Below are 21,222 nucleotides of genomic sequence, written 5' to 3'. Positions count from 1 at the left end.
TACAGTACTGATATGGGACCTAAATGCTCGGCACCTGGGGCTTTCTGGATAAGAGCCTTTCCATAATTTGGATCTCCATACCTAAAATATACTGAAAATGTATTTAAACATAAACCCAGCTTATTTTCTCAGATTTTGGTCTTTTGTCAACCCATCAAGCACAAGGTACTGTTTTATTATAACAGAGAAAAGCTTATTGTTACAAATAAAGTGTATGGGAGATGGCTTTCCTGTAATCCTGAGCTTTCTGGGTAATGGGTTTCTGGATAAGGGAACTCAGACCTGTACAAGGCACATTTATCACAGGAAGTTTTGTGAAAGATGTTATTGGTACAGTTTTTATTGTTAAATTGCATATGCCTGGTTACACAAAGAATTCATACAGAGCAAAAATCTTAATAAAATAGGTTTATTTTGTATGAACAACATAGCAAACAAAACTTTATAACAATTATTTACTGTAAAAAATATGTAAACAAACTGGCACACCACACAACAAATAATCTTAGGCTGTATATATAATATTAGTAATGTTTCCCCCTGGGCATAAATAAATAAAACATAATATTTATATAAATATTAATATAGCATACAATACATTTGCATAAATAAAAAAATTGATTGAAAACCTTGTGCAACACTATGGTCCATCAAAATGCAAGTCTGAGGCAGTGCATTTTAATATATTTCCATTTTACAGGACTTTTATGCATTAAAACTTGTGTCTGTCCACGTCCCTGCTTACCTTTTTAAGCTCCCCTCATTATATTTTGCAAATGCCTAGTGGGCACCACTACCGGTTTGAATATACACAGGTCAGTGCTTGATGGGAGGTGAATTGTAAGGTAAGACAGGAGACTAGAAAGGACACTGAAAGTCCAACTTTTGTTGCAGAGTGGTTGCTGTACATAAAATGTTCTACATCAGGCACTATGCACTGCTGCAATAAGCCTGACATAAATGTTTGCTTTTTAATAAGTATAACTGAAGCAAGTTTCTAGTAAATACTGATTCAAACCGACATGAAGCTTAATTATATAAACTTTCTCTGAGAATTGTCCTTAATAATTGCAAATTTGGAGCAGAAGAATATGTGGTGCCACCTGTGCATGGATCATGTGAGGCTGGGCAGATCTGTAAGGGCAGAGGGTAAGCTTGGACAACAAAGAATAAATTATGTTCATTTTGGTTTCCTGGATCAGATCCTGGTTGTAGTTGATAGTTATTCATTATTAGCCCAACACATTATGTCTTCGATTAGGAGCTGGGTTAGGCTGAGTAACACGGCATCCTGGACACATTCAGAGGAAACCTACAGAGAGGACAAAGATATTTAAAATTTTACTACTGTTTATGGATTGGAAATGTTGTTAAATAACGTCATGCTGTTAATTAGGATCACAAATTTTATCTACTGTGGCATCAACAGCATCCAGGAGTGCCACATATTAATCAATTCACATTATTTGTTAATGAGAAAGCGCAGTGACCAAGTAATTTAGTATTCAGTTTTTTGATAGGATCTGAATAAAAATCCTATTTTCAGTCGCAGCTAATAGCAGCATTAACTGTATCACATTATCTTCCACACCCCAACCCTCGATTTGTCTGAAAATTCTCACCTTTTCTCTAAAATGTTTGAGATGGTGTAGCCACGGCATCAGCTGTTCGGAGGGAGGGTCACTGTACAATGGAGACTTCCTCTGTAAAAGAGATTGTAAGAAATAACTATAATATTGTAATGACTATAATGTAAATGACTGCAATTCAAGGGGACGTAACCCAAAAGATTGGGGACTGGAAAATTCTGTTCTGACTTCAGCACTATATGTTTTAATAAGGAATTTACCACAGTGGAACCATAGAACTTACACAGATCTTCAGATCATCCTCGAGGCTAAGGAGCATTGTAAGTGGCAGGGATAAGAGTTTGGCCAGTGGAGACTCAGTCATGTTTGTCAATACATCTACAGCCAAGGTCACTCTCTCCAGAGTCAGAATCAGTCTGTCACTTGCCTGAGGAAGAGGAGAAAATGTCATTGCAGATATATAAGAAGAGAAAGTTTAGCACTATGGCTTCATAAAATAGCAAGATTTGTTAGTATTCATGTGAGTGACATCAAAGGGATGCAGTGAGAAACAGACACAAGGAGGGCAGATATATCAAAATGTGAGTTTAGAGCTTAATACATAAAAACTCACCTATGTTCTATTCATTCCTATGGGATTTTTAGAAGCTTCTTCATCATACTGTGAGTTCTAAATTTCACCCATTGATAAATACCATTCTAAAAATGAATGAGGACATTGGTGAACATTGGTGAATTTTTATGTATTAAGCTCTAAACTCACAGTTTGATAAATCTGCCCCATAGTGTAGGACTTGGGAAAAGCAGTATTATGATGACAAGGAAATCATTTTCTAGCCTAGAAAGGACAGTGTTTCCTTACCTGCAGGTCACACACAGACGGCTTTTGACGAAGCATCTTCCTGTAACATTTGATCCCATCACTGAAAGGGCTTTTCTCCTGTAGAGGAATATATGTAATATATTTTATAGATGAACTTGAAGACAGTTGGAGAAAATATTAAATTAAAATGCTGTATCACTGTACATAATAGATAAGTGCCTCACATTCCTTTTATAATTATATACAAATTTGTTTTAAAAATCAGTTACTCACCATTTACTGATACACCTCGGTATTTATATAGGTATTTTCTAGTCTAAAGAATGTGATCTCTGTTATGCACACACCATTCACTCATTTGTCTACTTTTAGCTAATACAGTCATGGCCCAAATTGTTGGCACCCCAGAAATTTTTCCAGAAAATCAAGTATTTCTCACAGAAAAGTATTGCAGTAACACATGTTTTGTTATACACATGTTTATTCCCTTTGTGTGTATTGGAACAAAACAAAAAAAAAGGGAGGAAAAAAGCAAATTGGACATATTGTCACACACAACTCCAAAAATGGGCTGGACAAAATTATTGGCACCCTTTCAAAATTGTGGATAAATAAGATTGTTTCAAACATGCGATGCTCCTTTAGGCTAATGCCACACGAGGCATAGGGCGGATATTTTCGGCAAGCGTAAAAGCGATTGCTGAAAATTCAGCCCTACGCCTCCTACATGTGCCTGCACCCGAATGAATGAGATACGCTCGGGTGCAGGCACATGTAGCCGATATACGCACGAAAATACAAGATAATGCAAAGTCTCACGTTTTCATGCGTATATCGGCTACATTTGCCTGCACCCAAGCGTATCTCATTCATTCGGGTGCAGGCACATGTGTGGAGAGATCTTAAAATTACTGTTGGGAAAAGGCGCCCTTCCAATAAGAGAGACCTGGAGCAGTTTGCAAAGGAAGAGTGGTCCAAAATTCCCGGTTAGAGGTGTAAGAAGCTTATTGATGGTTATAGGAAGCAACTGATTTCAGTTATTTTTGCCAAAGGGTGTGCAACCAAATATTAAGCGATTTTTAACCCCTTCTGATCCTAATTAGCATATGCTAATTAGGGTTCAGATTCGGTTCGGGATTTGGCAGAATCCATCAGGGTGGCTTTGGGGGTTCAATGCATCCCTACTTTTATTGCATTTCTGTTACGCTAAACACAGCAAATAGCGAGATTAAAGCTACTCCATGTTTGGTCCTTGCAGTACGGATTACCAATAAACAGATAATGCCCTGCATAATGGACTCCTGCTAACAAAACAGTCACAACAAAGGAGGAATTATATATATATGTTAGGCAACACTGTTGGGCTTCTGCACATTATTACAAGAAGATATTACCTCTAGTTACATATTATACAGTCATGTGTTTCAGACATGTTATCATATCACACTCACATGTTCATTGTGCAGGCGTCTGACTGCCCTTATATCACTGGGGGACACAGATCTGTATCTGGACATGTGGCAGTGCCTTCTGTGTGGATGCGCTGTCACTGTCACCAGCAGGGCCATCATGGCAGCCAGTCTGATAGGAATTTCCATGGCTTCTGGATTAATGTTCTGTATGCAGCAGGGACTCTGTACACCTGTGAGAAATCACAGTAAAATTCAGTGTAGCACATGTATGTATAAACAAAGCAACATTTTTTCATTCATAGGTGCACAACATAAGTATAAGTCCAGCACAGCATAAGTCCAGTATTTACTTTCATATAAACACAGTGGTTCCAGCATAAAAAATGTCTAGCACAAAAAAATCTGCATTTCCATCATTTATGCATTCAATACAAACACACTATTACATATGTGACTCCCTTACCTGTGCTTTCAAATGGTTCCTCTGTGCTTCTGGGCTGCAGTTTCTCCCAGTGATTCCCATCTTTATCCTTTTATACCTTAATCTCCGAATAAAAAGAAAATGCATTTGTGCAAGTGCAAATCTCTTTCTTTACATATGGCTCTGTGTATAATCAATAAGGTAAGTCCCATGGAACTTTCAGTTTCCAGGTAAGGAGGTGACGTTATGTTCATAGTGAAGGAAATTCCTTCAGTCACACAGTCATGATCTCCTTTTATTACAATTACCTGTAACAATCCTTTAGTAGTTGATAGCTCCATCTAGTGGCAGAAACAATATAATACCATTTTCAGTTTTCTAGGACTCTGGAGCTTACCGTGCACAGGTATTTTGCCAATTTTTACATTTAAGCAGCCCTTTTAGGTCTAAGGCTTATTGTCAATGATATTAGACTGTCACTTATAATGTGATTTCTAATATCCTCAAAAGTGGAGGTAAGGTGACCATGTTCTTACATAATTGTATTTTACATTTCAAACACAGGTGTACTTCCTCTGTCCTTTGCCAATCATTTTATGGTGAAGAACATTCTGTAGTGTTTGCACATTACAGTAAGGTACCACAAAGTATAACAAGGACATTGTGGTCAAACAACAAGCCTTGCGCTTGGCACTTTGCATGAAGTTGCCACCTTGCCAGTATTTAACTGGTCTAACCGGTAAACTACCATATAGGGCCGACACCAGTATTACAAAGTTACGGACAATGTACTTGCCAGTAACTTTATAATACCCTATAAATCAATGGCCCTTCCTCACCATCTCCGCACTGATCAGGCTTTATACTCAGGTTAACCTCTGCCCCACTTATTTCCTCACCCATTCGGCCCATTTCCCCATACGTTTGTCAATCACATTTACCCTTTCCCCCATTTGGTCTGCCCATTTCCTCACCCCTTACATTATAGCCCCTCCCCCAAATGCAGTTGTGGTTCACCCCCGAAACAAAGACCAATATTAAACAAAAAAAAAGTGGCAACCATAACTTTGCACCTTACCACACTTTAGTAAATGAACCTTAAAGGGCAGGCCAGACTGCACTATAAATATGTGGATTTTAGAAAATGCCAGATGGCTTGAAATAAGATATGGGCTGATGGGGTTGCTATAGTGTTCCAAATATGAATGTCTTATATCTGAAACTACATAGTTATAGGGAATTAAAAAAAACATTTCTGGAGACATACAGTGGTGTGAAAAACTATTTGCCCCCTTCCTGATTTCTTATTCTTTTGCATGTTTGTCACACAAAATGTTTCTGATCATCAAACACATTTAACTATTAGTAAAGGATAACACAAGTAAACACAAAATGCAGTTTTTAAATGAGGGTTTTTATTATTTAGGGAGAAAAAAAATCCAAACCTACATGGCCCTGTGTGAAAAAGTAATTGCCCCCTGAACCTAATAACTGGTTGGGCCACACCCTTAGCAGCAATAACTGCAATCAAGCATTTGCGATAACTTGCAACGAGTCTTTTACAGCGCTCTGGAGGAATTTTGGCCCACTCATCTTTGCAGAATTGTTGTAATTCAGCTTTATTTGAGGGTTTTCTAGCATGAACCGCCTTTTTAAGGTCATGCCACAACATCTCAATAGGATTCAGGTCAGGACTTTGACTAGGCCACTCCAAAGTCTTCATTTTGTTTTTCTTCAGCCATTCAGAGGTGGATTTGCTGGTGTGTTTTGGGTCATTGTCCTGCTGCAGCACCCAAGATCGCTTCAGCTTGAGTTGACGAACAGATGGCCGGACATTCTCCTTCAGGATTTTTTGGTAGACAGTAGAATTCATGGTTCCATCTATCACAGCAAGCCTTCCAGGTCCTGAAGCAGCAAAACAACCCCAGACCATCACACTACCACCACCATATTTTACTGTTGGTATGATGTTCTTTTTCTGAAATGCTGTGTTACTTTTACGCCAGATGTAACGGGACACGCACCTTCCAAAAAGTTCAACTTTTGTCTCGTCGGTCCACAAGGTATTTTCCCCAAAGTCTTGGCAATCATTGAGATGTTTTTAGCAAAATTGAGACGAGCCTTAATGTTCTTTTTGCTTTAAAGTGGTTTGCGCCTTGGAAATCTGCCATGCAGGCCGTTTTTGCCCAGTGTCTTTCTTATGGTGGAGTCGTGAACACTGACCTTAATTGAGGCAAGTGAGGCCTGGGGTCTTTTGTGGCCTCTCGGATGAGTTGTCTCTGCGCTCTTGGGGTAATTTTGGTCGGCCGGCCACTCCTGGGAAGGTTCACCATTGTTCCATGTTTTTGCCATTTGTGGATAATGGCTCTCACTGTGGTTCGCTGGAGTCCCAAAGCTTTAGAAATGGCTTTATAACCTTTACCAGACTGATAGATCTCAATTACTTTTGTTCTCATTTGTTCCTGAATTTCTTTGGATCTTGGCATGATGTCTAGCTTTTGAGGTGCTTTTGGTCTACTTCTCTGTGTCAGGTAGCTCCTATTTAAGTGATTTCTTGATTGAAACAGGTGTGGCAGTAATCAGGCCTGGGGGTGACTACAGACATTGAACTCAGGTGTGATAAACCACAGTTAAGTTATTTTTTAACAAGGGGGGCAATCACTTTTTCACACAGGGCCATGTAGATTTGGAGGTTTTTTTTCTCCCTTAATAACGTAAACCTTCATTTAAAAACTGCATTTTGTGTTCAATTATGTTATCTTTGACTAATAGTTAACGGTTTTTGATGAGCAGAAACATTTTGTGTGACAAACATGCAAAAGAATAAGAAATCAGGAAGGGGGCAAATAGTTTTTCACACCACTGTATATACCTAGTTGCCAGTGGCCCCTGAACACTAAGCACACTGTGTATGGTTTATGCATCACATAATAGTTAAAAACATCAACATAATGGAAAGTGCTAACTCCTCCTAGAATAATAATAGCTAAGGATAAATAAAGCCCATATCCGTCAGGTTCAACCCTGCACAATTGGATGAGTCCTAGAAGAATCAAGTGTGCATGTTTGGTCTAATTCAGAAATGCCTTCAATTTTGCTGCCTGCTTTACTTCTCCATTTGGTTAATTTACTATACTACTTGATGCATTCCCTCTCCCTCTTCATGATTCTTTTTTTGCTATCTTACCTGTCCCCTTGTTTATGAACTTAAAACTTAGAGCAAGAGCATGTACAATTATGGAAGTCACCCAGTTGCTCAGGATTCCTCCCTTCTTCAGGCCCTGACTAATGTTGGACCCCAAAGCCTCCTGTTTATGGTCAGGTACCACTGCAGTGTTTAGTGCAATTTGTATGTTGCACATCGTGTGATGTTAGGAGATGGTAATGCTGGCACAGTTACAATTGTGTTATTACTTACTACTGCACTAAAGTAAATAGCTACATACTGCACACAGAGCCATGATCACTGTAATTATGTCATTTTATTTCAACAAAATAGTATAACAAATAAATAGTCATGGTCATATTTATAAAAAAAACAAACATATAATACTATTAGCAATATCTTCTCCTGGGAGTTAATATATAATGCATTAATAAACTACAAAATAATAAATTAATATAAATAAGATTAAAATAATAATTTGTGTAATTCTTATTAGTTACATTAAATACAGATAGGGCCTGACAATAAGCAGCCTCTGATTTAATAAGTGTAGGTTGGTCCAGTCCAGTCCAATTATCAGTCCAATGGGCACAATGGCAGGTAGAGGTATAAGAAGCTGGGCACTTCCAATACTCTATATGAGGATTGTTGTGACTGTTTATGACTGGAAGTCTGAAGAAGGAGTAAATGATCCAGTGCCTCCTGTGTATGGGCTCTGATAGGGATGTGCAGGCTTGTAGAGCAGGGGAAGCTTGTGGGATAATCTCTCCATATGGATTCTACTGACTCTGCTCCTGGAGAGAGCAGGGCATTATTCCTTATTAGCCCAACACATTACATCTTCAATTAGGAGCTGGGTTAGGCTGAGTAACACGGCATCCTGCACACACTGAGAGGAAACCTACAGAGAGGGGCAAACATTAGTCCAGCGAGCTGACAAATTTTAGGACATTTAGTCATACATGCATCTTATCCTTAAATTACCCTAGCAACCAGGCAGTGGTTGGAAAGAAAAACTGGAATATGAATAGGAGAGGGCCTAAATAGAATGATGTGTAATAAAAAGTAACAATAATGTTTAGCCTGAAACAGCAATAATTTTTGTTGCAGGATCAGTGACATCCATTTGAAAGCTGGAAAAAGTCACAACAGAAAGCATATAATTTAAAAGTTATAAAAAAAGAATGACTCAATATCAAGTGAAAAGTTGCTAATAACTGGCCATTCTATAACATATTTAAACACTCTTTTAATATTAATATCTTTTAATGTGTTTAGATAATGTCTGGAAATTTCAGATATTGTATATGTAAAAATACATTATGAGAATTTGCCTGTCTGCTCCCCTTCCTACCCCCGTTGCTCATCTACAGTATCCTCACCCTTTCCCTAAAATGCTTGAGATGGTTCAGCCACGGCATCAGCTGTTGGGAGGGAGGGTCACTGTACAATGGAGACTTCCTCTGTAAGGGAAAATAGATAATGAAGTGTTGATATGCCTGTAGGAGACCCTGTACCCTTTATATGTCTCCCCTTTTATGCTTTGTATTATTATTAACAGCAGAGACAGCATTCTATGCAGGAGCCCCAATTCCTTGCAGATTATAATGTGTGTGCAATACAGACATGTGACTCTGTACATCCATTTTTAGGCGATAGAAAACAATTGACTATGGGGACAGTTACTGACCATATTAACGATTTGAACTTACACAGTGCTTCAGATCATCTTCCAGGCTACGGAAAAACTCAAGCGGCTGGGATACGAATTCACTCAGTGGAGACTCAGTTATGTTTGTCAGCACATCTACAGCCATGGTCACTCTCTCCAGAGTCAGAATAATTCTGTCACTTGCCTAGGGAACAGGTTATAATGTCACTTTACTGCAGATATAAGAGATACCTCACAAGAGAGCAAGACGTGGTAATTAGGAAGTTCAATATCATGGGTAGGTACAAGGGAAATGCTGTCAGTACTTGCAAAACAGACCCAAAGAGGGACAGGTAAAAAACAATGTCCCTTAAAAAAACTGAGATGGGGTTTATCCTATGAGTGTGGGAACTAAATTTCCTTACCTTTAGGTCACATACAGACGGCTTCTGGCGAAACATTTTCTTCTGACATTTTATCCCATCAATGAAAGAGATTTTCTCCTAGAGAAGAACAGACTATGTAATGTCCTGTATGTACAGATGGGCAGTGGCAGTTATAATCATTCATATAAATGACCCCTGAGAGGTACATTGAAATGATACAGGATATAGTTTAACAGTAGAAGGGATTTTATTCATTATGTATTTAAAGGAATGATCTGTCTGTATCACTAGGTCTACAAATATTGGGGTGATCTATGAACACACCAGCATGCACTAAAATGGACACAATGGAGCGTTTAATTCATAAAGGTATCCCCAAACACTCTCTTGCACTTCCACATGGTTCCCAATGTATCCATCCTGCCCCTTCTGATGAATGGGGCACAGTCACAACCCCTTTGTATGTGTGTCTCACACTCACATGTTCATTGTGCAGGCGTCTGACTGCCCTTATATCACTGGGGGACACAGATCTGTATCTGGACATGTGGCAGTGCCTTCTGTGTGGATGCGCTGTCACTGTCACCAGCAGGACCATCATGGCGGCCAGTCTGATAGGAATTTCCATCGCTTCTGGATTAATGTTCTGTATTCAACAAGGACTCCGCACACCTGTGAGAGATCAGTGAGTGCACGTACAATATTAGTGAGTGTTCTCACTCTCATGTAGCATATACACAAACACCCAAGCCATATCTCATGAACAGCAAATCCCATATATGTACAGGTGCACAGCACCCACCACACAACACACAGCCTATTACATATGTGACTCCCTTACCTGGTCTCTCAGATGGTTCCTCTGTGCTTCTGAGCTGCAGTTTGTCCCAGTGCTTCCCATCTTTATCCTTTTATACCTGGAGTCCCAGATGAAAAGAAAATGCATTTGTGCAAGTGCAGGATCTCTTTCTGTATGTCTGGCTCTGTTGGTTACAATAGGATTGGTGAGAGAATAACTGGGAACTAACAGGGATCTTTCACTTTCCTTACTTAGCAGGTGAGGAGGTGACGTGTTTATAGGTAGGGAATTCCTCCAGTTACTCACTCTGTCATTGTCTGCCTTCCAGTGCACACCTTCCACCTGCAGAGATTATCAGTAGGGAGCACTGCCACCTAGTGACACTGGTAATGTATTAATATAACTAGGCATATAGCAAAACAGCATCACAGTAAATATATAACTACAAAGAAGTTTATTTGCATCTGTATGATTACATCTCATGTAAGGAGGAGTGCATGCTGTTTTTCAGGTGGAGGCTATTATACTGGAAATCTAGAAAAATTATGCATAGAGAGTAAAACTGATGCATAGAGAGTAAAAATATTAGTAATATCTGAGCCCTAAAGTGTTCTAAATATGAATTTGTTATCTGAGTAAACTAATACAACAAATTCATAGGGTACCAAATGTGTGGTTTCTACGGACACAAAAATTGTATTTTCATACTTCATACTGCTCAAATTTGCCACTCAGCAGTACTCCACCATAGTTATAATATTCAAATCAAGAAAGATGAAAGCTGCTGACACCATGCGGTTCTTTAACCTGCAGACACCTTTATTGCGTAGATCACAACAGTAGTTATATTATCATTATTGTACCTGCAGCCACTTTAAAAATGCCGATTGGTGACAACTGGTTATTGCTCAGGAACTAATTTGCCCAAGTGTGTTGACAGACCTAACAGTAAGGTTACACCCACAATATCATATATATATTTGCAGAAGAATTCAGCATGGTAAATGTATCTTTCTACTAGGGTTACCAACTGCCCGGTATTGACATGGACAGTCCAGTTTACAGGAGGGCTGCCAGCTCGGTTTTCCAAATAAGGGAAAATGGGTAGGACTGCTTTAGATTGACTGATCACCACATCATAACCCTGCCTATGATGTCACTGGCCACATCCTCAATGTCAAACCCTGCCCCCACCCCACCTTGGTTTTTCTGACAATGGAAAGGTGGTGACCCTGACTAACCCTGACAGCCAGGAAACTATTGTTGCATCAGGCTACAGTTTTATTGTTATTGTTACTTTGTATAACTTATTTTTGTATTTGGGTCCTTTCCTGTTCATATAACAGTCTCTCATTCCAACCACTCCCTGGAGTCTAAGTTAATTTGGACCCTAGCAACCAGACAGCTGCTAAAACTCCAAACTGGTGAGATCATAACAAAAATTTAAATAATTAAAAAAATTACCAATAATAAAAAATGAAGAACAAAAAGTTAACTCAAGGTGAATAACCCCTTTAAAATCATTCATCTCTAATGAAGTCCTTAGGCAGGACTATTTTATTCGCACCTTGTATTCTGGACTTGATACAGGCATAACAATTACAATATTCTTGAATATTTTGAAAGCATCATATGTGAATTGTATAATGTTTGAGTTTATTTAGTATTTTTATTACTTGTTGAATTGTATAGTCACACACCCTTATGAATGACTATTGTAGTGACCCATAGTGTTAACATCCCCTATATAAATCCCTACAGGTTCAGTTCCCTTAAGGTGGCCATACACAGCCAATTTTAGCTGCCGATATCAGTGCTTCAGACCGATTCAGCAGCTTATCCGCTCGTGTATGGGCACGAATGACGGGCCTCCCTGACTGACATCTGCCCATCTCCGACCAAATCGACCAGATCTCGATTGGGCAGGTTTCATATTTTAGTTGGATCGGGGACCGCATCGGCTCATTGATGTGGTCCATGAACTGGAAGTGCCTATACCCATCATTTTAATTCAATCTTTTGGCCCTAGGGCCAAATGACCGAATTAGCCCAATATTACCCATCCATAGGTGGGCATATCGGGAGAAGATCTTACCGTTTATGGTCAGCTTTAGTTGCTGGGCAGAAGGGAATTTATCTAAAAAAGTTCATTTACATATGTTTGCTATTGGCTAGCAGGTAGGGTGACCACTTTCTTTGATATAGTGCTGGAAAAGGAGTGGTACATCCTCTTTGGATTCCACCTAAAGAACAGAATGGATGTTGTTGAGAGCTGATGCACAGGCCCAGTTAAAGTCAGGAAACAGGGCCCCATGATGAGGTGTTAGTGGCTGGTGTAGCTCCCATAATAGTACACACCAGGGGGCCTATTCATTATGCTGTGTAAACTGAAATTTGCCAAAAATGGTGTCAAAAGTTGTGTAAAACAAATGGAGAAGTTTCGCGTCCAAATGCCAGATTTTACATCGCTATTTTACTTAAGTTCCAGCAGAAGAAAAAACATGAACATTTACACATATTTTACACCATTTTTTACATAGCAAAGTCTGCCGATATGTGGCAAATTTTGTCACCTTTTCTAACATACTGTAGCATAATAAATCTACCACCTGGAGTGTAAGGCAGTTAGGGTTGAGCTAGAGAGAGCAGTTCTGAGCTCCTACATAGGACTGGCAGTTTTGGAGGTATCTCTCCCAGGCCAAATTGCCTGTAGTATCCCATTGAATAGGGAATCAGGATAGAGAAATTCCCTGAGGGGATCCACTATGGGGTGTGGCAGAGGTGAAGTGATATTCCTGTCAAATCTGTCCTTAGGAGAGTGTCTGTCTGTATTACACTCTGCATGTGATGTTGCCTGTACCACTTGCCTCAGAGAAGCGGTATTGTGAGTAAACCCTGTGGATGTTCAACAGACACTGTTTTGTTGTTTGCAAGAACTTCTGGTGCCCTCAGATCACATTGTTCTAGTCATTTTAAATGAGTTTGTAAAAATGAGGTTGTTAAAAAAAAAATCACCCAATTTGCTTAATGTTGAAAATGCACCTCCCAATGACTTGATTTTGTCTGCCAAATTTCTCTAATTCAGTTTGAGATTCTTCGATTGGTAAATCTTGAAAGTTGAAGTTCAAAAACTTGGATTTAAAAAAGATGGCAATTTTTTGCTGTGATTTTCTTGAATCACAGAGAAAATGTGATCTTGAATTTGAATACATTTGCTCATATATTTTAGAAAACCAAATACATTAAAGCCACTTCGCCGATGAGTAGGTGACAATAATGAAAAAAAATTCATCAGGTTTAACCTGCATTCAAATAATTCCTCCATGGAGGCAGCAGATCCAGATATAGGTGGAAAAAAAGATATATATTTGTACATGTAACAATACATACTAGATTTGAACTAAGGACAGGCAGTTTATCTCTGCTCTGTATGCGCTACATTTTCATACCGCTTGGTAGATTCTTTGGCCCTTTTAGTGGTTCTTCTACTCTTGCTCTTTCCTTATACTCATGCCTTTTGCTGCCAGACATGGCAGGGTAAATACATGTAGGGTATCAGAGAACTCTTTACCCTGTTTTTCTGTCTGTGACATCATCCAGCCAGGTTACAGTCTAGAGAGAAACCCAACTGGCTGGGAGCCCCAGTGCACTTCTGGGAGAAAGGGAGAGCCTGACTTTGGAGCCAAAAATCAGCAGGTTATAAATGAGCCCTGCCGCAGTTCCAGCCAGAGAGAGAGAGAGATAGAGAGACCAGATCAGTGAGTGAGTAACCAACACCTGTACTCTGCCTTGCATTGAGTTTCAGACCATAAGGAGACAGGTCTACTAAGTTGCTGTAACTGCTGTTCTCTGGTTTGTGTCCCCTGTGTGAGGACAAGTGTTTCTTGAATGCCTGCTATGGGGAGCAACTGTCTATCCAAAGGGAGAGGTACTTAGGGGCAAGTAGAGCTCTTGGGGAACAGACTTTGCTAGAGGCTGAACTGGGAAAGGGTATTTTATTTCAACAAAATAGCATAACAAATAAATAGTCAAGGTCATATTTATAAACAACAAACATATAATGCAATAAGCAATATCTCCTCTTGAGAGTTTTTATACAATCCATTAATAAACTACAAAAAATCAATTAATATGAACACGATTAAAATAATATTAATTGCAATACTCTTGTTAGTTACATTAAATATAGAGAGCTTCAATCACTGCAATGATGTTGTTTTAATTCGATAAAATAGCATAATAAATAAATAGTCATATTTTTAAAAACAACAAACATATAATACTATTAGCAATATCTCCTCCTGGGAGTTAATATACAATGCATTAATAAAGTACAAAAATAATACATTTTAATAGAAATAAGAATAAAATAATGTGTAATTTTCTTATTAGTTAGATAAAATACAGAGAGGGCCCGACAATAAACAGCCTCTGACTTAATAAGTGTAGGCTGGTCCAGTCCAGTCCAATTATCAGTCCACTGGGCACAATGGCAGGTAGAGGTATAAGAAGCTGGGCACTTCCCATACTCTATATGAGGATTGCTGTGAATGCCTGGCAGTCTGGAGAAGGAGTAAATGATCCGGTGCCTCCTGTGTATGGGCTCTGATAGGGATGTGCAGGCTTGTAGAGCAGGGGAAGCTTGTGGGATAATTTCTCCATATGGATTCTACTGACTCTGCTCCTGGAGAGAGCAGGGCATTATTCCTTATTAGCCCAACACATTACATCTTCAATTAGGAGCTGGGTTAGGCTGAGTAACACGGGATCCTGCACACACTGAGAGGAAACCTACAGAGAGGGGCAAACGTATTAGTCCAGAGACCTGACAAACTTTAGGAAATATGGATACAATTATAATTGTCTTTAAAACTCAGTTTGGGGGATTTTTGTATGTGCTTTAATAGTGCTTTACAACCAATGGCACCTATACAACAAACAGTGTTAGTTGTCTATAATGCCCACTAGGTACAATGTGGGAATCTCTACCTGTCTACCTCACACTCACATGTTCATTGTGCAGGCGTCTGACTGCCCTTATATCACTGGGGGACACAGATCCGTATCTGGACATGTGGCAGTGCCTTCTGTGTGGATGCGCTGTCACTGTCACCAGCAGGACCATCATGGCGGCCAGTCTGATAGGAATTTCCATGGCTTCTGGATTAATGTTCTGTATTCAACAAGGACTCCGCAACCCTGTGAGAGATCAGTGAGTGCATGTACAATATTAGTGAGTGTTCTCACTCTCATGTAGCATATACACAAACACCCAAGCCATATTTCAAGAACAGCAAATCCCATATATGCAAAGGTGCACAGCACCCACCAAACAACACTTAGGGGCACATTTATTAATCCGAACATTTTGAGACTTTTTCGTATTTTTTGCGATTTTTTCCGTCGCCGTTACGACTTTTTCGTAAATTGTTGCGACTTTTTCATAGCCGTTACGACTTGCGCGAATTGTCGTGGCTTTTTTGTAGCCGTTACGATTTGCTCGTATATTGTAGCGCCTTTTTGTATTGAGCGCTCATAAACGGCGGGCTAAACTTTCAGACTTTGCATGATTTTGGAAGCCTCCCATAGGAATCAATGGCACTCTGCAGCTCCAACCTGGCCCAAGGAAAGTCACGATACTGAAGCTTGAATGAATCCGAATCTTTCGTACTCGGCGCGACGGCTACGAAAAAGTTGCGACAATTCGCACAAGTCGTAACGCTACGAAAAAGTTGCGACAATTTACGAAAAAGTCATAACAGCTACGAAAAAGTTGCGACAGTTTACGAAAAAATCGCAAAATACCGATCATTACAAAAAAAACGCATTCGGACGCTTTTCGGACGTTCGTGGATTAGTAAATGTGCCCCTTAGCCTCCCTATTACATATGTGGCTCCCTTACCTGGCCTCTCAGATTGTCCCAGTGCTTCCCATCTTTATCCTTTTATACCTGGATTCCCAGATGAAAAGAAAATGCATTTGTGCAAGTGCAGGATCTCTTTCTGTATGTCTGGCTCTGTTGGTTACAATAGGATTGGTGAGAGAATAACTGGGAACTAACAGGGATCTTTCACTTTACTTACTTAGCAGGTGAGAAGATTACGTGTTTATAGGTAGCAGGGCCGCTGCTGGCCAAATGGGTGCCCTAAGCAGAAATTTTCTTTTGTGCCCCTCCCCCAAATATTACGGAAGTAAAAATAAAATAATAAAAAAAACCACCTACTATAGGGGCCCCACACACAGTGCCCCCAATTGCCCCCATAGACAATGCCCCCATAGTAAGTGCCCCCAATTGCCCCCATAGATTGATTGAACTATCCGGGACTATCCCTTAAAAAGTGTTCGTTAATTAAGTACCGATTCATCATAGTCATTTCGCATGCCTTACTACTCATATTGCATGCGCAATAACCCCAATTATCGCAAAGCGTTATTTCCATCGCATTGAGGTAATTGTCGGATAAAAATAATACTAACACATAATTCACAGAGATATTTTAAGCGTTGAAACATAAAATGGGGCGATAATTACTCTGAAACAGGAGTAGGCGTTACTAAACAACATTGCAGCTGGTGATTGTCTGTGGTGACAAGATGGAGTTTCCAGTCGGATTTTTTAAAGTATGTGTTCGCCCTTGGGTGATGCATCCTCCAGTTTTAGGGAAATGGTAATTTTCAGAACGGTAGGTTTCAGAAAGTAATGGTTACGTGCGTAATAGCATGTGCTAATGTTGCGTGCTACGAAATAATGCATAAATATATTGCATGGTTTAAAATATCGCTTAAAAATATGTCATCGCAACATAAATAACAACACTAACATCGCTTCTTAATTCAGACAAGTGTCTTTTTTGTGAATCGAATGCTAAAAATAACCCTCATTTTTTCGACCTTTAGTGAATCGGCCCCATAGTGTTTATTTATAAACACTGGACAAATTTCCCTCAACAGTAATTCACAGATTTCTGCTTTCATTGTTCTACCTGCAGCCAGTAGATATAGGCTTGTTGGTTTCTATTTGTTATCACCAGACACAAATTTACCCAGGTGTGTTACAGACAGACCTAACAGTAAGATTACACCACAATGTCTTTCTACACAACCAGGAAACCATGAATAATTGTTTTTATACCCAAAGCTCCCTTGAAATTATTGAGAAGTTGCAGTCTCTGGTCTCAAAGAGGCTTTTTGGGCCAACACCATTCACCTTTACTGGGCACAAGTACTATGGGTGCTGATGTACATGATGCAGCATTTACAGCCAGGTGCAGGACGTTATGCTTGATAGAGATTGGTACAAAAGTGCCTGGATTTTGCCCTCTGCGTGCTGACTTACTTTAGTAAATGAGCCCTACAGTCTTCTATATTTCAGGACAGGGGTAACCCCGGGAAGCCACTTTAGAATAATATTTCACCATAAAAGACATTTATATATATTGAAGAGTTTGGGCAAAACTATTTCATTCACACCTTGTATTTTAGACTTCCTACAGACATAATAATTAGCTGCACATTGCAATCTTTTTAGATATTTTGAAAACATGTTCATATGTGAATTGTATAATGCTTGGGTTTAGTATTTTTTAAGTACTTGTGTAGAATTTCTCTAGCATACATAGTGGAGGGCCGCTATTGGAAGCCATTTTGACCACTCCCCCTTTTTAAACCACACCTACTTCAAACCACACCCATGTTATCACAAGAGCTTTTAAGACCATGCCCACATTAATGGTGGTAGTGCAAAAAAACAAATGCTTGGTGCTCACTGCAGGGATATCAACCATCATTCATATGTGAAAGAATTATATTATATCATATTAATACACACCCTTAAATCCATATGCCCCCTCTTCCCCTGTGGATAGCACAGCAACCCCCAGCACATAATTACACACCTTAGGGAACATTTAATGGCTATTTCCAACTGCTAACAAACTCCCAAAACAAACCCCTGCCAGGTTCACCTCCCACAGGCAGCATAGGGCAGGCAGAGTATGGCACACACAGGCAGTACTCTGTATGCCTTATACTGCTTGTGTGCCATACACACAGGCAGCAGAGGGCAGGCACTGCTCCTCACAGTCTGAGCCTGAGGTGTAAACAATGCAGGGGCTCTCCTTGGTACTGAGACAAGAGCCTCTACAAATTTGGAGGTCACCTAGTTGCTCAGGATTCCTCCCTCCTTCTGTGTTGCACCCCAACCCTTCTGCCTATGGGCAGATACCACTGCAGTGTTTGGTGTGATTTGTATTTTTCACATGATGTTTTGTGATGCTCAGTAATACTGGCACAGTTATAATTGTGAGATTACTTATTACTGCACTAAAGTGAATAGCTACATATTGCACACAGAGCCACAATTACTGTAATGATGTCATTTTACTTCAACAAAATAGCATAACAAATAAACAGTCATGGTCATATTTTTAAAAACAACAAACATATAATACTATTAGCAATATCTCCTCTTGGGTGTTTTTATACAATGCATTAATAAACTATAAAAATAAATTAATATGATTAAAATAATATTAGCTGTAATACTCTAATTAGTTACATTAAATATAGATAGCCTCAATCACTGTAATGATGTCATTTTAATTCAACAAAATAGCAAAATAAATAAACAGTCACGATCATTTTTATAAAAACAACAAACATATAATACTATTAGCAATATCCCCTCCTGGGAGTTAATATACAATGAATTAACAAACTACAAAAATAATAAATTAGTATAAATAAGATTAAAATAATAGTTACATAAAATATAGAGAGGGCCAGCAACAAGCAGCCTTTGATTTAGTAAGTGTAGATTGGTCCAGTCCAGTCCAATTATCAGTCCAATGGGCACAATGGCAGGTAGAGGTATAAGAAGCTGGGTACTGCCCATACTCTATATGAGGATTGCTGTGAATGACTGACAGTCTGGAGCAGGAGTAAATGATCCGGTGCCTCCTGTGTATGGGCTCTGATAGGGATGTGCAGGCTTGTAGAGCAGGGGAAGCTTGTGGGATAATCTGTCCATATGGATTCTACTGACTCTGCTCCTGGAGAGAGCAGGGCATTATTCCTTATTAGCCCAACACATTACATCTTCAATTAGGAGCTGGGTTAGGCTGAGTAACACGGCATCCTGCACACACTGAGAGGAAACCTACAGAGAGGGACAAACATATTAGTCCAGAAATCTGACAAAAATTAGAAAATCCTAATAGCTGCAACTCAGTTTGGGGAATTTTTGTATTTGCTTTGATAGTGGCCTGAGATTTCACATTCTGTAAAATGAATCCAACGTCACTACCAATAGCACCTATACAGCATACAACCTGTTGTCCATGCTGCCCGCTAAGTACAATGTGGGAATATATTCTTGTCTGCTCCCCTTCCTACCCCTCATCCTCTGCTCATCTACAGTATCCTCACCCTTTCCCTGAAATGCTTGAGATGGTTCAGCCACGGCATCAGCTGTTGGGAGGGAGGGTCACTGTACAATGGAGACTTCCTCTGTAGGGGAAAACAGACATTGTTAGAAAATGAAGCATTGATTTGCCTGTAGAAGACAGTTACCCTGTACCTCTGCATTTTAGAGTTCTCCTAGTATGCCTTGTATATTGCCCATTTGAACTTACACAGTGCTTCAGATCATCTTCCAGGCTATGGAAAAACTCAAGCGGCTGGGATACGAATTCACTAAGTGGAGACTCTGTCATGTTTGTCAGCACACGTACAGCCATGGTAACTCTCTCCAGAGTCAGAATCAGTCTGTCACTTGCCTGAGGAACAGGATAAAATGTCACTTTACTGCAGATATAAGAGATACCTCATGAGAGAGCAAGAGGTGGTACTTAGGAGGTTTAATATCATGGGTAGGTACAAGGGAAATGTCAGTACTTGCAAAAGAAACCCAAAGAGGGACAGGTAAAATGCAATGTGCCTTATTTATACTCATCAGAAACTCATCAGAAGTACATTTCCTTACCTTCAGGTCACATACAGATGGCTTCTGGCGAAACAGTTTCTTCTGACATTTTATCCCATTGCTGAAAGGGCTTTTCTCCTAGAGAAGAACAGACTATGTAATGTCCTGTATGTACAGATGGGCAGTGGCAGTTATAATCACTCATACAGATGAACCCTGGGAAACACCTATTTATCTAGAACGGCCTAACACATGCAACACTAGATTCAGCAAGGAGTTCACTCTGTGCTTTGGCCTGCGGCTATTTGCAAAATGCCCCATGAAGGGGCCAATGTACAAAAAAAATTGCTAATTGCTGTGTTTTTTGCACTTTACACACTGCATGGGATATTGTGAATGCTCCCTTATACCTCTAAGTCTGCAAATATTGGTGAAATTATGATCACACCGTATGCTCTAAAATAGATATAATGGAGAGTGTATATTGATGTAATTCATTAAGGTATTGTGCCCAAACACAGTCCTGCACTTCCACATGGTTCCCAATGAATCCATCCTGCCCCTTCTGATAAATGGGGCGCAGTCACAAGCTTTGTACGTGTGTCTCACACTCACATGTTCATTGTGCAGGCGTCTGACTGCCCTTATATCACTGGGGGACACAGATCTGTATCTGGACATGTGGCAGTGCTTTCTGTGTGGATGCGCTGTCACTGTCACCAGCAGGACCATCATGGCGGCCAGTCTGATAGGAATTTCCATGGCTTCTGGATTAATGTTCTGTATTCAACAAGGACTCTGCAACCCTGTGAGAGATCAGTGAGTGCATGTACAATATTAGTGAGTGTTCTCACCCTCATGTAGCATATACACAAACACCCAAGCCATATCTCATGAACAGCAAATCCCATATATGCACAGGTGCACAGCACCCACCACACAACACACAGCCTATTACATATGTGACTCCCTTACCTGGTCTCTCAGATGGTTCCTCTGTGCTTCTGAGCTGCAGTTTGTCCCAGTGCTTCCCATCTTTATCCTTTTATACC

At 39.8% G+C, this 21,222-nt stretch overlaps 3 protein-coding genes across 4 annotated transcripts; all 3 read right to left on the bottom strand.

Annotated features, from left to right (window-relative positions):
* Positions 1 to 1,222: 1,222 nt before the first annotated feature.
* On the bottom strand, positions 1,223 to 4,010 carry il28b.1 (interleukin 28B (interferon, lambda 3), gene 1). Its single transcript, NM_001171763.1, has 5 exons — positions 3,864 to 4,010; positions 2,452 to 2,529; positions 1,873 to 2,016; positions 1,623 to 1,703; positions 1,223 to 1,312 (listed from the first exon to the last, which is right to left on the bottom strand). Exons 1-5 carry the CDS (start codon positions 4,008 to 4,010, stop codon positions 1,223 to 1,225), a joined length of 540 nt encoding a protein of 179 aa, NP_001165234.1.
* Positions 4,011 to 8,061: 4,051 nt separating this feature from the next.
* Positions 8,062 to 10,076, bottom strand: LOC100329164 (interferon lambda3). Of its 2 annotated transcripts, XM_012968130.2 has the most exons (5): positions 9,930 to 10,076; positions 9,488 to 9,565; positions 9,124 to 9,267; positions 8,794 to 8,874; positions 8,062 to 8,312 (listed from the first exon to the last, which is right to left on the bottom strand). In XM_012968130.2, exons 1-5 carry the CDS (start codon positions 10,074 to 10,076, stop codon positions 8,223 to 8,225), a joined length of 540 nt encoding a protein of 179 aa, XP_012823584.2. In that variant the 3' UTR covers positions 8,062 to 8,222.
* An 8,992-nt stretch (positions 10,077 to 19,068) lies between these two features.
* LOC101734074 (interferon lambda-3) lies at positions 19,069 to 20,932 on the bottom strand. Its single transcript, XM_031892120.1, has 5 exons — positions 20,786 to 20,932; positions 20,231 to 20,308; positions 19,881 to 20,024; positions 19,675 to 19,755; positions 19,069 to 19,405 (listed from the first exon to the last, which is right to left on the bottom strand). The coding sequence occupies exons 1-5, from the start codon at positions 20,930 to 20,932 to the stop codon at positions 19,316 to 19,318; spliced, it is 540 nt and encodes a 179-aa protein (XP_031747980.1). The 3' UTR covers positions 19,069 to 19,315.
* Between the last annotated feature and the right edge of the window lie 290 nt (positions 20,933 to 21,222).

Source organism: Xenopus tropicalis, chromosome 8 (genome assembly GCF_000004195.4).
Source record: "Xenopus tropicalis strain Nigerian chromosome 8, UCB_Xtro_10.0, whole genome shotgun sequence".
NCBI classification, from domain to species: domain Eukaryota; kingdom Metazoa; phylum Chordata; class Amphibia; order Anura; family Pipidae; genus Xenopus; species Xenopus tropicalis.
This window is presented reverse-complemented; position numbering and strand designations above follow the sequence as displayed.

What these genes read in the sequence shown, in the direction of transcription:
- LOC101734074 (XM_031892120.1), bottom strand. Translation starts at nt 20,932, where the DNA reads ATGGAAATTCCTATCAGACTGGCCGCCATGATGGTCCTGCTGGTGACA. An exon ending in AAGATGATCTGAAGCACTGT is followed by an intron (nt 19,756 to 19,880) that starts GTAAGTTCAAAT and finishes TTTCCCCTACAG; the next exon opens with AGGAAGTCTCCATTGTACAG. An exon ending in TCAAGCATTTCAGGGAAAGG is followed by an intron (nt 19,406 to 19,674) that starts GTGAGGATACTG and finishes CCCTCTCTGTAG; the next exon opens with GTTTCCTCTCAGTGTGTGCA.
- il28b.1 (NM_001171763.1), bottom strand. Translation starts at nt 4,010, where the DNA reads ATGGAAATTCCTATCAGACTGGCTGCCATGATGGCCCTGCTGGTGACA. An exon ending in AGGATGATCTGAAGATCTGT is followed by an intron (nt 1,704 to 1,872) that starts GTAAGTTCTATG and finishes TCTCTTTTACAG; the next exon opens with AGGAAGTCTCCATTGTACAG. An exon ending in TCAAACATTTTAGAGAAAAG is followed by an intron (nt 1,313 to 1,622) that starts GTGAGAATTTTC and finishes TCCTCTCTGTAG; the next exon opens with GTTTCCTCTGAATGTGTCCA.
- LOC100329164 (XM_012968130.2), bottom strand. Translation starts at nt 10,076, where the DNA reads ATGGAAATTCCTATCAGACTGGCCGCCATGATGGTCCTGCTGGTGACA. An exon ending in GACGCCTGCACAATGAACAT is followed by an intron (nt 9,566 to 9,929) that starts GTGAGTGTGAGA and finishes GTTCTTCTCTAG; the next exon opens with GAGAAAATCTCTTTCATTGA. An exon ending in TCAAGCATTTTAGGGAAAGG is followed by an intron (nt 8,313 to 8,793) that starts GTGAGGATACTG and finishes CCCTCTCTGTAG; the next exon opens with GTTTCCTCTCAGTGTGTGCA.